Source organism: Anguilla anguilla, chromosome 10 (assembly GCF_013347855.1).
Source record: "Anguilla anguilla isolate fAngAng1 chromosome 10, fAngAng1.pri, whole genome shotgun sequence".
NCBI lineage: Eukaryota > Metazoa > Chordata > Actinopteri > Anguilliformes > Anguillidae > Anguilla > Anguilla anguilla.
In genome coordinates, this window is record NC_049210.1 from 38851276 (window position 1) to 38863927 (window position 12652).

The window sequence follows — 12652 nt, forward strand, 5'->3', positions numbered from 1 at the left end:
GACACTGAGTAAGGAATCTCTTTAAAACACGTGGATGGCACAACTAAAATCAACTAATTTAAGATTACAACTGTTATATAATTTTGGGCTTTATAGGCGGTGCATTAAAAATAGCTGAACAGAAATAATATTGCTTAAAGTTACATACTTGTTTATTCGCTTCGAGCGTAGAAGCTGTAAACTTCATATAACACTCATTGATCTGTGTTAGCAAGGTACTGCACCCTTTTTAGGACGAATATACCGTAACCAGAGACCGTAACTATGACTACAGATATTTTCAGTAGTTGTGGTCATTGAAGTGCGCATAGTTTTTTTTCTTCTCTGCCATGAAAACTCTCAGTACCGGAACTCGTAATTACCTAAAACGTATTCAGTAAGCGGAACTTATTAGCCAAAGAAGGAACAAGCGCTACATAAATCACTCATTGGCTGCATGAAATCAATGTGCGGCTGATTGATTCATCCGCTCAACTGACACTTTATTTGTTTGCAAGAAAATTGTGGCCGGCATATAGGGTTGTACATTTCCAGCTAGTTAGCTAGATGTCATCCATAAATTCTAACACCAGTTCATCAAAGGTAAGAAATTACCAAGGCTGCCAACATTAGCTAGTTAGCTGCCTGAACCTTTTCATTTGTTGAAATTGTGACTTAATTGCTGAAGCAGTGCATAGTAACTCTCTAATTGAGCTACGTTGCTGCTTATGCAATTCAAACAATGGCTAGCTTTCGTGCTGGAACATTCTGTAACTTCACCCTTCAACGTACTTTCTAATATTCTCACCATAACTGCTTACCTAGCATGATTAGACTAGTAACGTCGGATGTCCAACTTCCAAACTAGTTATACAGCCAGTTAACGTCAACTGAGTAACTGGGGTTTAGCCAGGTTAATAACGTAAGTACTTTAATTTACGTGCAGAGTAGTGTCCAGTACAAACGTTTCCTCATTAACGATACCTAGCGCGTGGTACAGCAAGTTTGCTCGCGGATTTGATTGCTAACTAATCAGCATTATGCGTTGGCGTTGCAAATTAAATATACAATAAAACGATAAAGTTACTTTATCGGTTTTGCAGTACGAGTAGAGATATAGTGCCACCTACTGTTCCATACGAGCGGAATATGGTCCAGTTTCGGAATTAAGTTTACAAACATGTGGTTGAGAAGGCAGGCTGTTGATAAACAGATCGCCAAAGGGGCAGATTCATTCATTATTTCATTCATGCAGCTGAGGCAAACATGCGTGCATTAGATTTTCAGTACCAGGCTATCCAGTTAGGTTAGCCCCTGTCAATGCTGCAGTTTTTTGCTAGTTTAGAAAAGCAGTGGTTTTGCAATATTCAGCGAAATGGCATGGTTTAGCTTTCAGCTAAATTAATTAAAATGCACATCCAGTGTCTGTTGGTGTCAGGCAGCTTCCACGTGCACCCATTTATGAAGTTTTTTGAACGGACCACCTTTTATTGTAAAATGCTGAAATGCAAATTGGAAGAATCCAAATAGAGGAGTTGCTGGTACAGGTAGTAAATGCAGAATGAATCTATGAAACGACACAATGGTCTAGTATCCATGGCCAAGTCATTGTCTTTGTCATCTGTAATTTTGAACATACTGTACGATGTGTTAAAGTATTAAGATTTTTTTTTTTTTTTAAAGAAAAAGATTAATCTGTGTTGGTGCTAGTGCTTCCCACAAAACCAGTGATCAGCTGTGACCTTAATTTAATTTGTGAAGTGCCCTCTTTACTTCTGTTTGATCAGGCAACTTTTGATGAATGCATTCTTGGGATGTTGTTGTATGCTCTTAAAAGGAGTATGCTAGCATATAGGCCTAACTAGAGTCAGTGAAGGTAATGTGATTAAAATGGGATGATGCATAATGTAGGCCTAATACAATGGAACAAAGAGGCTGTATACAAGCTGTATTTTTTTGAGTCTACCTAGTAAGATGTACATTCCTATAGTAGGTAGATTTGAGGGGAAAAATGAGTCAATGGACGATTAACAAGGCCTCATTCTGTGAACAATGATGCTGTTGCTAAGGACCAAATACTCTGCATTCCATCACGGAAACATTTATGGAAGCTTTAGCGCTGTAAATGCTGTCCGTAGCAGCGTTTACACTTGGCTCTACAGTCACAGATAGAGCTCTGCTTTGGAACCGTAGTCTGGCCGTTTGGATTTATTGCAAAACCCGTTAGCTTTCATACAGGCATGGAAAGAAACCGCAAATTGTTCATGCATTCTGTCACGGGCCAGAAACGGATGTCGATTCTGGTGAAATTCCCTGTACACTTTTATTTTGCGTTTTGTGGCCCAACAAGTAGCCTGCCCGAGTTCCGTGGAGAAGCTCTGAGCGTTCTAGCCAGCCAGGGTGCTTCGCTGAGAAAAGCAAGGCTTTATTCTGCCTATAAGTCGCGAAAAGACATATTTTATCTAGGCTAGCCTAAAATATTTAAGGGTTGATTCCACTTCCGGCAATGTTTGCAAATACAATTTTTGCGTCTCAAAATGCAATTAAAAGCTAATCGGCTGCTATGAACGGATGGCTGGAAAGTAGCACGTATTTTCATGCGATGCTGTGGTTAGTGCTAGTGGTAAGATGCTAAGGCTGTGACGGAAGTCACACATTCAGTTGGAAATAGGCTACTTGGACAGGCTAAACTGTTTGCCAGTGGTCACTTTCTCTGAACTATAGCATGGAAATTTAGGGCCACACACGCTTTGAAAATGAAATGAAATGCAATGCATACTTTTTGAGCGTTCCTAAATGCTGATTGTAAGAAAAGCAGCATTTTATTTATGTAGGATATGCAGGCCCACTAAATCATTAAAAGGTCAAAGCATTATTTTATGACCATGGCAGAACTACTCTGTAATGTGACTGCAGTGCACTATGACATGCAAGCCTCTCTTTACTGCAGTGTCCTGCATTATTAGTTTGCAAGAGTGCAGGCGTGCTCACATCCTGCTCTGAAGCAGCCACTTACTGTCAACTCTGCTGTCTATCACTAGAGCATCACCGTCATTGGCTGACTCTTGTGTTGAGAGGGGAGACGAGCCATCTGATTGGGTGAGGTTATGGGTAAATTATGTTCTGTGAGGCTGCTGGCCATGGTTAGCACACTAACATGGTCAGGTTTTCGTACTTCACCCGAGAGCAGGAGTGGACAATCCCGGGCCTGGAGGGCCGGTGTTTATAACAGGTTTTTGTTTCCACCAATTACCCTGGATAAATGAGCTTATCGGCTGTGTACAGCAACACTAGTTCGCTCATTGATTAGATCAATGTAAAATGTTTAATATGGGGACGCGAGCAGTCTTCGGCCGTCATTCATATGCTAATCATTTACCATTTAATCTAGAAATGTAGCGAAAATGCCTGATGGCGTAAATGTTAGGGCTAATTAGCTAATTAAGGCCAGAAGTTGGCATGAAACCAGAAATGGATATGGCCCTTGTCGCCCATCTCTGCCCTAGGGTGCGTCATCGCCTGGGGTGGAGAGTGGGTGGGGGGGAAGGGGTAGGATACAGTATATATTCAGTTTAAAATGTAGGCAGATATTTAATGACAGAACATTTCCTGAGCGACTGGGCTGGAAATCTGCCGAAATCTGTGGTTGCAGACGTAATTTAAAATACATTTTCAGGGCTAAAGCAAATACTGGATTGTTATTGCTGGCCTTTTGCATCCACGCGGTAGCCTGCCAAAAATCCCTAACATGAGCCATTACAACTGTCAACGTGTCAGAAAAACCCTTTTTTCACACAGAGGAATAGTGGTACCCAGTATAGATCAAACATTTATACACATGCTGCATGCACATGTAACAGACGGCTGTTTCTTCAATAGTGTGCACTTGCTGTACTGCTGAAAACAGCTCTAGTAATTGTGACTCAGACATAAGTTAATGCATTGCAAAGTGCTTTACCATTACCACTCCACTTAAAATACAATTGTGCTGCTGTTCATGATATCAGAAAAAAAATGGAGAGTAGACTAGTCTGCTAGACAACATTCATTTGATTGTCAGCTCTGTCACTAACAAATCATTGGTCCATGGAGAGAGCACTACATTACGATAGTTAAGTAGTTTTTTTTCTAGGCATACTATGCAGAACTTTTTAGCTTTGCTGTGGTCCTGTGTGTGCAATCAAAGAAGTCTCCTCCTCCGTCTTCATCCCCGCCTACTCACCCCGTGTGCCCGACTGTGGCCATCTAACTACCTAATGTAGCTAGCTGGATAGCTAGGGGTAAAGTTACTTACCTGTACAACAGAAAACATGCCTACTCCAGCTCCATGTTGCTATTAATCCCCTTTGTGAACTCCAGCTGTCGCTGGAGTTCACAAAGGTTGTCGACGAGGTTGACTTTTTCAAGCTAAAATTCCTGCGTAGTATTACTTTAAATCACATTCATGGGGACAGGGCCATCACCTGAAGAGTAAGTAGGTACCATGGGAGAGAACATGAATCTGAGGCCTATCGCTGATGGGCCGTACAGAAGCCCTTCACACGCTGGCTTACTGTAGGCAGTGCAGGTACACGAGCACGTTTACAGAGCCAGAGGCACAATGCAGGGACACCGCTGCTTACAGGCAAACTCACACCCCGTGTGAGTTCGATTAACATGTTTGTTCCTGTTTGACAAGGTCACACAGGTCTACTCACTTGACAGTACTCTGTTTTCTTTACATCTGCTTAATTATGGAAATTAAATATTAGCCTGTCAAGATAACTGTCATTGCACTCTCTACCTTGCCTGAGAAGAGTTTGACCATAAAAAAAGGTAATTTCCCAGCCTGACCTGCTTGACCTGTAAAGACCATCCACAGCATTTGGATTTCCATCCTGCATGTGAGGGAACATGGATGGGTTACACAACTGCAGCCATGCAAAACACAGACGAGTCATTCATCAGTGAGAGACAGGAGCCTCCGTCCTGCCTGAGATTAATTTTGGATGTTATTTCACGGAGAGCTGTACGTGTAGGAAGTGCTCGCATGACACGCTTGGGTCCAAAAACAACCTGCCAGGCCCGTAATGATGACCTCGCCGGCGGGGGCGTGGGTGCCATGCGACCGGGGTCCATCGCTCATGAGGCGTGGAGATGTGGAAAGCTTGGGTAATCACCCTGAGGAGCAGGGGCCAGCCCTCTCTCCCAGAGCTGTGCAAGGGCGACTCACAGAACGGCTTCAGAGAGAAGGCACTGTGGTGTGGTTCTCCAGGCTAATGCATGGTTAGCATGGCAACCAAACTTTTGCACATGGCATGTCCCTAGGTCTTCAGTCTGAAATGGGTGTGGCTTGCAGTGGGCCTGTCTCGATTTGCTCTTACCAGATCAGTAGACTCTAAATAAAGACCAATGAGAGCTCAAAGATGCAGTAGCACATGTGGCCACAGGGTGGCACTGCAACTCCACCCCAAGAAAACAAATAAAATTGCCATCATGTGACTACTAGGCCTGAGCCAACAAATATAGCGTTGAAGCGTGCGGTGTCTTTCTGGGGCTGGGTGTGCTTTAGGGGCTGCGGTTTTTCTGCCGTCTGTGGATTTCTGAAGCTGCTGTCCTCTCCTGCCCCACTCATTTTGCCATGGAAATATGGTTTTGAAAACCACATTTTGGTTTTCAAAAAAAAGGACGGGTGGACAAGCATCTACGAATCTAATATTAGGCTATATGTTTTATATATGTATGTAAGGTCTATGAAGTGAGAACTTAGCCTAAATCCTGGACAGTTTTAGGAATTCAGTTTGAAATCCCACCTGGACAGATATTTTCAGTACCAAATGTCTGGGAAAAGGAGGATGTCTGGGCGGCCTTGTAGAAGTTTAGTATTCCTCCGGAAAGGCCTCAGACCGGCCTGGGATGACTCTTATTTGAAAGCACATGACCGGGTGAAAGGATTACTGCTCTCCAGTTACGGAGAGAGAACAGAGTGCGTGATTGTGATGCGATGGCTGACCACAGTCATAGAGCCAGTGCGTGAATCATGACTCGCGCGGGACTCAGGAAGCGCCTTCTGTGAGGAAATGACGTCGCCGGCAGCTTCGCTTTCCGAGCTCCGACATCGGTCGCTGTTGACGAACTGAAAATCGGTTTGCTTTTCTTGAAATTTAGAGGGGGTGTGGGTGAATTTGTGCATGCCTTCTCAACACCGGATACACCCACCCAGCTCATGGGGTGCGGGGTGTTTTCTAAAGCGCGAGTGCCGCTCGTTTGGGCCGTGGTGCTAACAGCCAATCCCTCCGGGGATCCTGCCCAATGCAGTGGGACGGCTCGAGGTACCCGACCTGGCAAGAGGTGCCCTAAAATGCATGACATCACCCCAACAGCGCCAAAGCTTAAGAGGAAACGGGACAGGGTTCGGGGCCCGGGGTCCAGGGGTCCCGCTACGCTCCGGTGCGTTTTGCGGGGCAGCGTGCGGTGACTGAGCTTTCTGTTTGTTGTGGTTTCCCTTTGTGTCGAACATCCTTGTGTAACCGACACTGAAACAAAGCTTTCTGTGTGCGCATCGCCGTTTGGCTCCACAAACATCTGCGTCTGAAGATTTCAGCTGTGTCCTCCTGTTCTGATTTGATGAGCAGTGGATGAGTCCCACCAATATGTCTAATATAATGCCTAATTTAATCAGCTTGCCACTCAAATATAATAGAAAGCTAACAATTTACAATTGTAGTTTAATTCAAAAGAGGATGGTTTGATTGCTGGTGGAAGGGTGTATGGAAAACCAAGAGTCCAAAGCATCGAGTTTTTCTATTTAGGTGTGTTTCAAGCACTTTATGCTCTTGGCTTTGTGTGAAAAATTGCTTTCCCAGCTGGGTTTTGCACCACAGTAACTCTTGAAGTTGGCGTTAAAATGCAAGCGAGGGTGTCGATGTGGCCGTCCGATCTCGCGCCGCATTCTTCTGCCGAAGCAGACCCCGGCGAACACCCGGGGCTGTTGTTTAGATAGCTGCCCTCGACTTGTGCTGATGAAGCAGCCGGCCCTAGGGGCCTCTACCGTCCCCCCCCCCCTTCCCTGCTCGGAACAAAGCGGGCCCCCGAAAAGGAGACGAACCGACCCAGCCTCATCGAGCTTCACCGGCCGGGAACAAAAGGCGCGGGGCGACCCCATCTCTCCCGGCGAACACGTCCCGGGGCCCCCCTCTCCACCAGCGAGCGCAGGGTTCATCCTCCGGTCACCCGAATCTGTCAGTTTAGCACGTCTAAAGCGGCGGTCGGCACCCCGGCCTTTTTTTTTTTTTTTTTTTTCTCTTTTTCGCCAGGAGGCCCCCAAACATTGCCTGGCTCATTATTCCCCCGGGGAAGGTCGCGGCCTTGACTGTCAGACCGGAACTGCTCACTAATTAAGCCCCTTGTTTTGGCACTGGAAGTGTCATGTCTGCTGGACTTCCTGCTGGGATTAATGCTGCCCATGTTCACTTTTCATAAGCGTGCAACCGGGGGGGGGGCGGGGACTCGGCCCAGGTTTCTTCAGGGGAAGGGCCTGCAGCGCTGCCGCCGCCGCCGCTGGCTGTTGTGGGTTTAAACAAGGGGAAATTTCCTTTGTCCGCCGCCGCACCCGGGGGCCATCGCTTTCAACGGCGGATCTCCAACTTTCCTTAAGCCCTTTTGGTCTGGGTGCGTTTTGGGGCCTGGCGGTCTCGTAGGCCGGCCCGTTTGTGAATTTATCATCCCGCAGCCCTCCAGGTCCAGGATGACAGGATCAGAAGCGATTTCTTGCGGTCCATCATTTTTCTCTTTTTTTTTTTTTTCCTCCCTGCATCCTTCTCTTCCCATTCTTTTCAACTGGCGACTTGAGTGAAGTTCTTTAAATTGGCAAATGGTCTGCACACACATGCCCCCTGTAACACAAATGAAGATATGTGAACTTGGACTACTGAAATTGCAGCACTAATCTTGCTGAACTGAGGAACAGGTGTGTGATGGTGTGAAACGTATGTTAATATCGATTTTTCAATAAAGCCTGTAAGCTTAAAGCGAAATTTTTAACTCTTGACTTAATTTAAGTCTATTGTTCTGTTCAAATCATTAGTATCATTGGTACTGACTAACAGGTTACTCAGTTGGTTTGAATGCATTTTGCGTTGTTCCAAAAACTGCTGAAAAAACTGCCATGTTATTGAGAAACGCAAGCGACAGAAGCAGTATGTGTGAAATACTGAGACGGCCTCCTGCCGCCAGTGTTGCCGTGGACAGTCACTTTATGTTCCTTGAATGCTGCTCCGCTTGTTTGCCATCCTAAAAGCAATGGCTTAATGTGGACAGAGTGATGTGACTCAGCTTATCTGAGCTGCTGCTGATGTCATCCAAACACATTAAAAATCACTGAGTGGACGTTTGTTCCTGGCAAGCGAAGTTGGCTCTTCTTACGACAGGCCCTGGAAGGCGTGTGCAATATCCGCATGAACGGGCACTGCTTCCAAACCAGGAGACAAAGCTCTGCAGGGGGAAACGGTCTTACTGCAGTCAGGTTGTCTCAGCGACACCGAAAGCTTAACAGGGTTCGTGAAAAGTAACAGTGACATATTAGAGGTAGGCCTCACCAGGGTCTGTACCAAGCCATTCATTTGTTAGACCCACACGTAGCATGCCTCATTCAGCTATAAGCTGGGTTAAAAAGCAATGGCCTCTTTTGTACCTTTAGCAATTGATTTAACTTGGTTTACAGTGATCTCTCGTCTTTCTACTGTAGATATTTCAGAGCGTGTTAGGCTATTGTTTGTCATTAGCTACACTTGGCAAAAGATGTAGTCTGGTTTAACCTCCAGGAGAACTGAATTCTGTAAATTTGCCTCTGTGTATGAGTGCTGGACCGTACAAATACAAATCAGTTCACATTCATTTAAGTGAAAATTTACAAGACACAAGTGGAGATATTTGTGTATAGTAAAACACATTTGTAATGTGCCTCTTGTTTATGGATAATGATGCCCAGATTTGTCAGCAATATTGAGACTAATCTCTCGCCGTAGGAAAACTGTAAGAGCCAGGTTTTCGCTACCTGAGGCACTGGGATTGTGTCTAATTAGTTTAATTACTTCAATTAGCTTCCGTGTTCCTGCCCCATCGTTACTGCAGTTCAGCACACTGGTCGCCGGGCAAGCTTCTGCACTCATGCTCAAGGCCTACGCCCAAAATCTACGCCCATTTCGCAAAGCCCATCCAAGAGCAACGGAATATCTGAGCCACTTTCTGAGGTTTGTACTACTTTGTCTGCTGATGAATAGAGAGCACCTCCTACAGCTATCATTTCTCTGTCCTCCTAAATCAGTTTGGGGGGTCCTCCCGTGTCTCGTGTCTGGGGAGGACAGGAGAATCTGACTCCATCAACACCGTTAAAACGACACAGTGGTTGGCACGTCTCCCACACGGGACACGCCCTATTCCAGTTCCCGTCCGCACTGGCGCGCCGTGCGGCGGTCGGGCTCACCAGCCCTCCCTGGTTCCAGCTTCTTGGACTGGCACGGGCATGATCTCATTTCTCCCTCGCAGAGCAGAGCGACCCAAATGCGGTGCAGCATTTCTGGGAGTTGGGGGTGCAGGATAGTTAATGTGAGATTAATTGGGGGATTTGGAAAGGACAAGATCCTCGGGATCAGTACTGCCTCAGTAGAGCTTCGTTTTGCCTCTTCTGTCAGAGCAAGCATGGTGGCCAAGTCATATACACAGCAGTCATAATAGCATAGACCTAATTTGGCACTCAAGATCCACGCAGAGATACTGTTGTAGTTTTGAGCGTGCATAATCGCTTGTGCTTGGATTCCTTAATGTAGCTTTTAGCTTCCGATAAGGCGAGGCAGGTTTTATGACCAATACCTTAAAACCTTTCTCCAAACAGCCTTATCATACACTTTTATTGTCGGGGATAATCATTTGGCTGTTGACTGAATGCTGTGAAAATGTCAGAAACAAGGTTCGATTTACCGAAAGGGCTCTAAATATATTCAGAAATATGGGCTGCTTTTTATGATTTGACCAAACTTTTGCAGACTACTGGAACTATATTCACTGAACTTCTGCACTGTTAAGGAAAGAAGTTTAATAACTAGCCTACATAGGTGCTGTAAGTAACCTAAATAAACCTTTGATTCACTGAGGTCTTAGTTTGACAATGATGGGTGGATGACAACAAAGATGGATGAATGAAAAAGAAGAACAGTTGGACCTTAAGAGGAAAACACCATCAGACAGGATAATTTACAAAGAATTGGCTTTTGAAACAAATTGCTATGTTCAATGCCGAGTTGAATTTTTGGCAATTACAGCTGTCTGTCTACTCTTCAGAAATGAACATCTAGGCCTATTCTTTCCCATGTGTCCAATTTACTTTCAAGTTAGTCAGCTTGCTATGTATAGAGCCTTGGAAAATTTTTTTCGGTAATTTTATAAGCTTGCTGTGCAGTTTATTTCAAATATATTGGCCATTGCTGGGCAGGTATGGTAACCTTTACACCTCAAGATGTAGTGTTTCATTGACTGCCTAGGTAGTGCTCTCACGTCACCCATTTGTCTAATTACTTGACCCGCGTATAGCAGCTGAGGTTTGATCTTTTCAGACATGAGGGGAGTGACGGAGGTTGACTGAAGGCAGCTGAGACCCTGAGTTCCTCTCAGGCACTGCCTCAGGCACAATGTGGTCTCTGGTATTCTGTCCTCAGAAAGGCTCATTAAGAAAGAAGTCCACACACACACACACACACACGCACATTATGGGGACACTGACTGTCACACAGCACATGCTGAAATAGCCGAAGAGACAGAAACATTTCCATCTGAAGAGCTCGTCCTTGCAAACCGGACAATTGAAACATTACATTTATTTGGCAGACCAAATAACTGAAACAGATAGACAGCTGACAAATACCTTTTATGAAACGTATTTCTGGCCATGGGTCATTCATTTTCATTCCATAATGAAATTTCATGATGAGAAGAAACAGGCCTCCTCTCCCCACCCCCCGTACAGTGCCTGTGGGCCTGGCGTGTCTGGAGTGTTAGCCTACCAACTGACCAGACCACGGTCGTGGTTTTTCATGAGCTTCTGCATTTAGAGCAGGGATGACAAACTCCAATCCTGAAGAGCTACAGTCTTCGCTGGTATTTCTTATTTCCTTTCAGCCAGCTGCCAATGAAGGCCTTGAGAACAAGGCGTGCAACTTTTTATCCAATCAGTGACTTAATTAATCACTCGTACAGAAATGCGTCAAAAACCAGTGAACACTGCGGCCCCTCAGGACTACAATCTGATGCCTTGCTTTAGAGCATCATGGTTCTTTATGTGGGACCATTCCTTTGATGACGAAATGATCAGAATGTGGAACAATGACTTGCCCTTGCAGCGTTGATAGAGATTTTCCTACTGCAGTCTGAACTTGGCTCTGTGAGGGTTTACGGCTGATGGGTTTTACAAGGAGGGTGGAAAGTACGAAGACCACAATAAGGAGAAAGAGCCCAGGCTAGTTTATGAGGTACAGGATTGTAAAATAATATTGCCGTTGATAGGCCCATATGTAGTTCGTTACAAGAAGTTACTTTATGAAGTCGGTAATTATTGAATTGGCCTGAGTTTAAAGGATTGGTAAAGGACATGTCTCAAGTATAGTGCAATATTATCAATTAAATTTTCTTACCCATCACATGTTCGGCTAACCCCTTACATTTTTATCAAGTTCTTAAGTGACATCTTGGTTAGGGCTTAAGGACTTTGGTTTCCTTGTAATGAATGAAAATTGAAGTTGACGACAGTACTGTCGTCCTCAAATCTGCTTACTAGGCCAAATCACAACAGTGCTTGAAATTGGCTTTTGAAAGTCAGTATTAAATATTAGCCTAAAGCTGGATAGTTTGGTTGGATTTACCAGATGTGTAAACTTGGTCTACCTCCCATTGAGTTGGACAGCTTGTAAGCAACTTGGGAGGTCTAACCAAAAGCATTTTTTGAATACATAGATACTTTCTGCAGATGGTTAATTTTACGCTATAACTACATTTTATTTTCAGGCTTTTATTTCGAAGTGTGCTCTCAAAGTACTGCAGTTTGTTTTCATAACATGGCAATGTCGTTTGTTGTTAAGTTTCTGCCATAAATCCTTCTGTGCACACACCAGCATAATAGCCTACATGTTGTGTTGGATTGTGGACTATTCTGGCTTAATTATTTTTCATGCTCTCTGTACCTACCTAGGATTAAAATACTGTAAATTTACATTTGACCTTGTGCATTTTGTTGGTAATCTGGGTGTAATGGCAAAAAACAAAAACAAACAAAAAAAATTTTATGAATTTTATAAGGAGCTATACAAGAAAGAAAAACTAGGTCATGATGTAGGCTAGAATTACAGCCTAAGACAATGAGATATGGCAGCTGAATTTTCTTTAATCTAAATCTGAATTGGTTTTGAGAGAGATTTTTAACTTCCCGTGGAATGGCTTATATTGGCCCCGACTGCTTCCTCCTCATTGACTTTAAATGTGTCAAAGATGTCTCAGACAGTCTTTAGTGTGGGTTATTGTTATTCTGTGCACTCTGAGTAAACAAATTGGCCTGTAGCGTTAACACATTTCAGTTGATAGGACAATTGAGCCTTTGGCATGCCTGAGACGGTCTCTTAATGAGATGGGTCCTGTGAGCCTCGGCTAC

At 44.5% G+C, this 12652-nt stretch overlaps 1 protein-coding gene across 1 annotated transcript in view; it reads left to right on the forward strand.

Annotated features, from left to right (window-relative positions):
- The first annotated feature begins 166 nt into the window (after positions 1-166).
- The window catches only part of LOC118237154, a 69524-nt gene continuing 57038 nt past the window's right edge, over positions 167-12652 (forward strand). The window contains exon 1 of the mRNA XM_035435618.1: positions 167-582. Within this exon, the coding sequence (XP_035291509.1) occupies positions 547-582 (36 nt within the window). The 5' untranslated portion in view covers positions 167-546. The remainder of the gene's footprint in view (positions 583-12652) is intronic.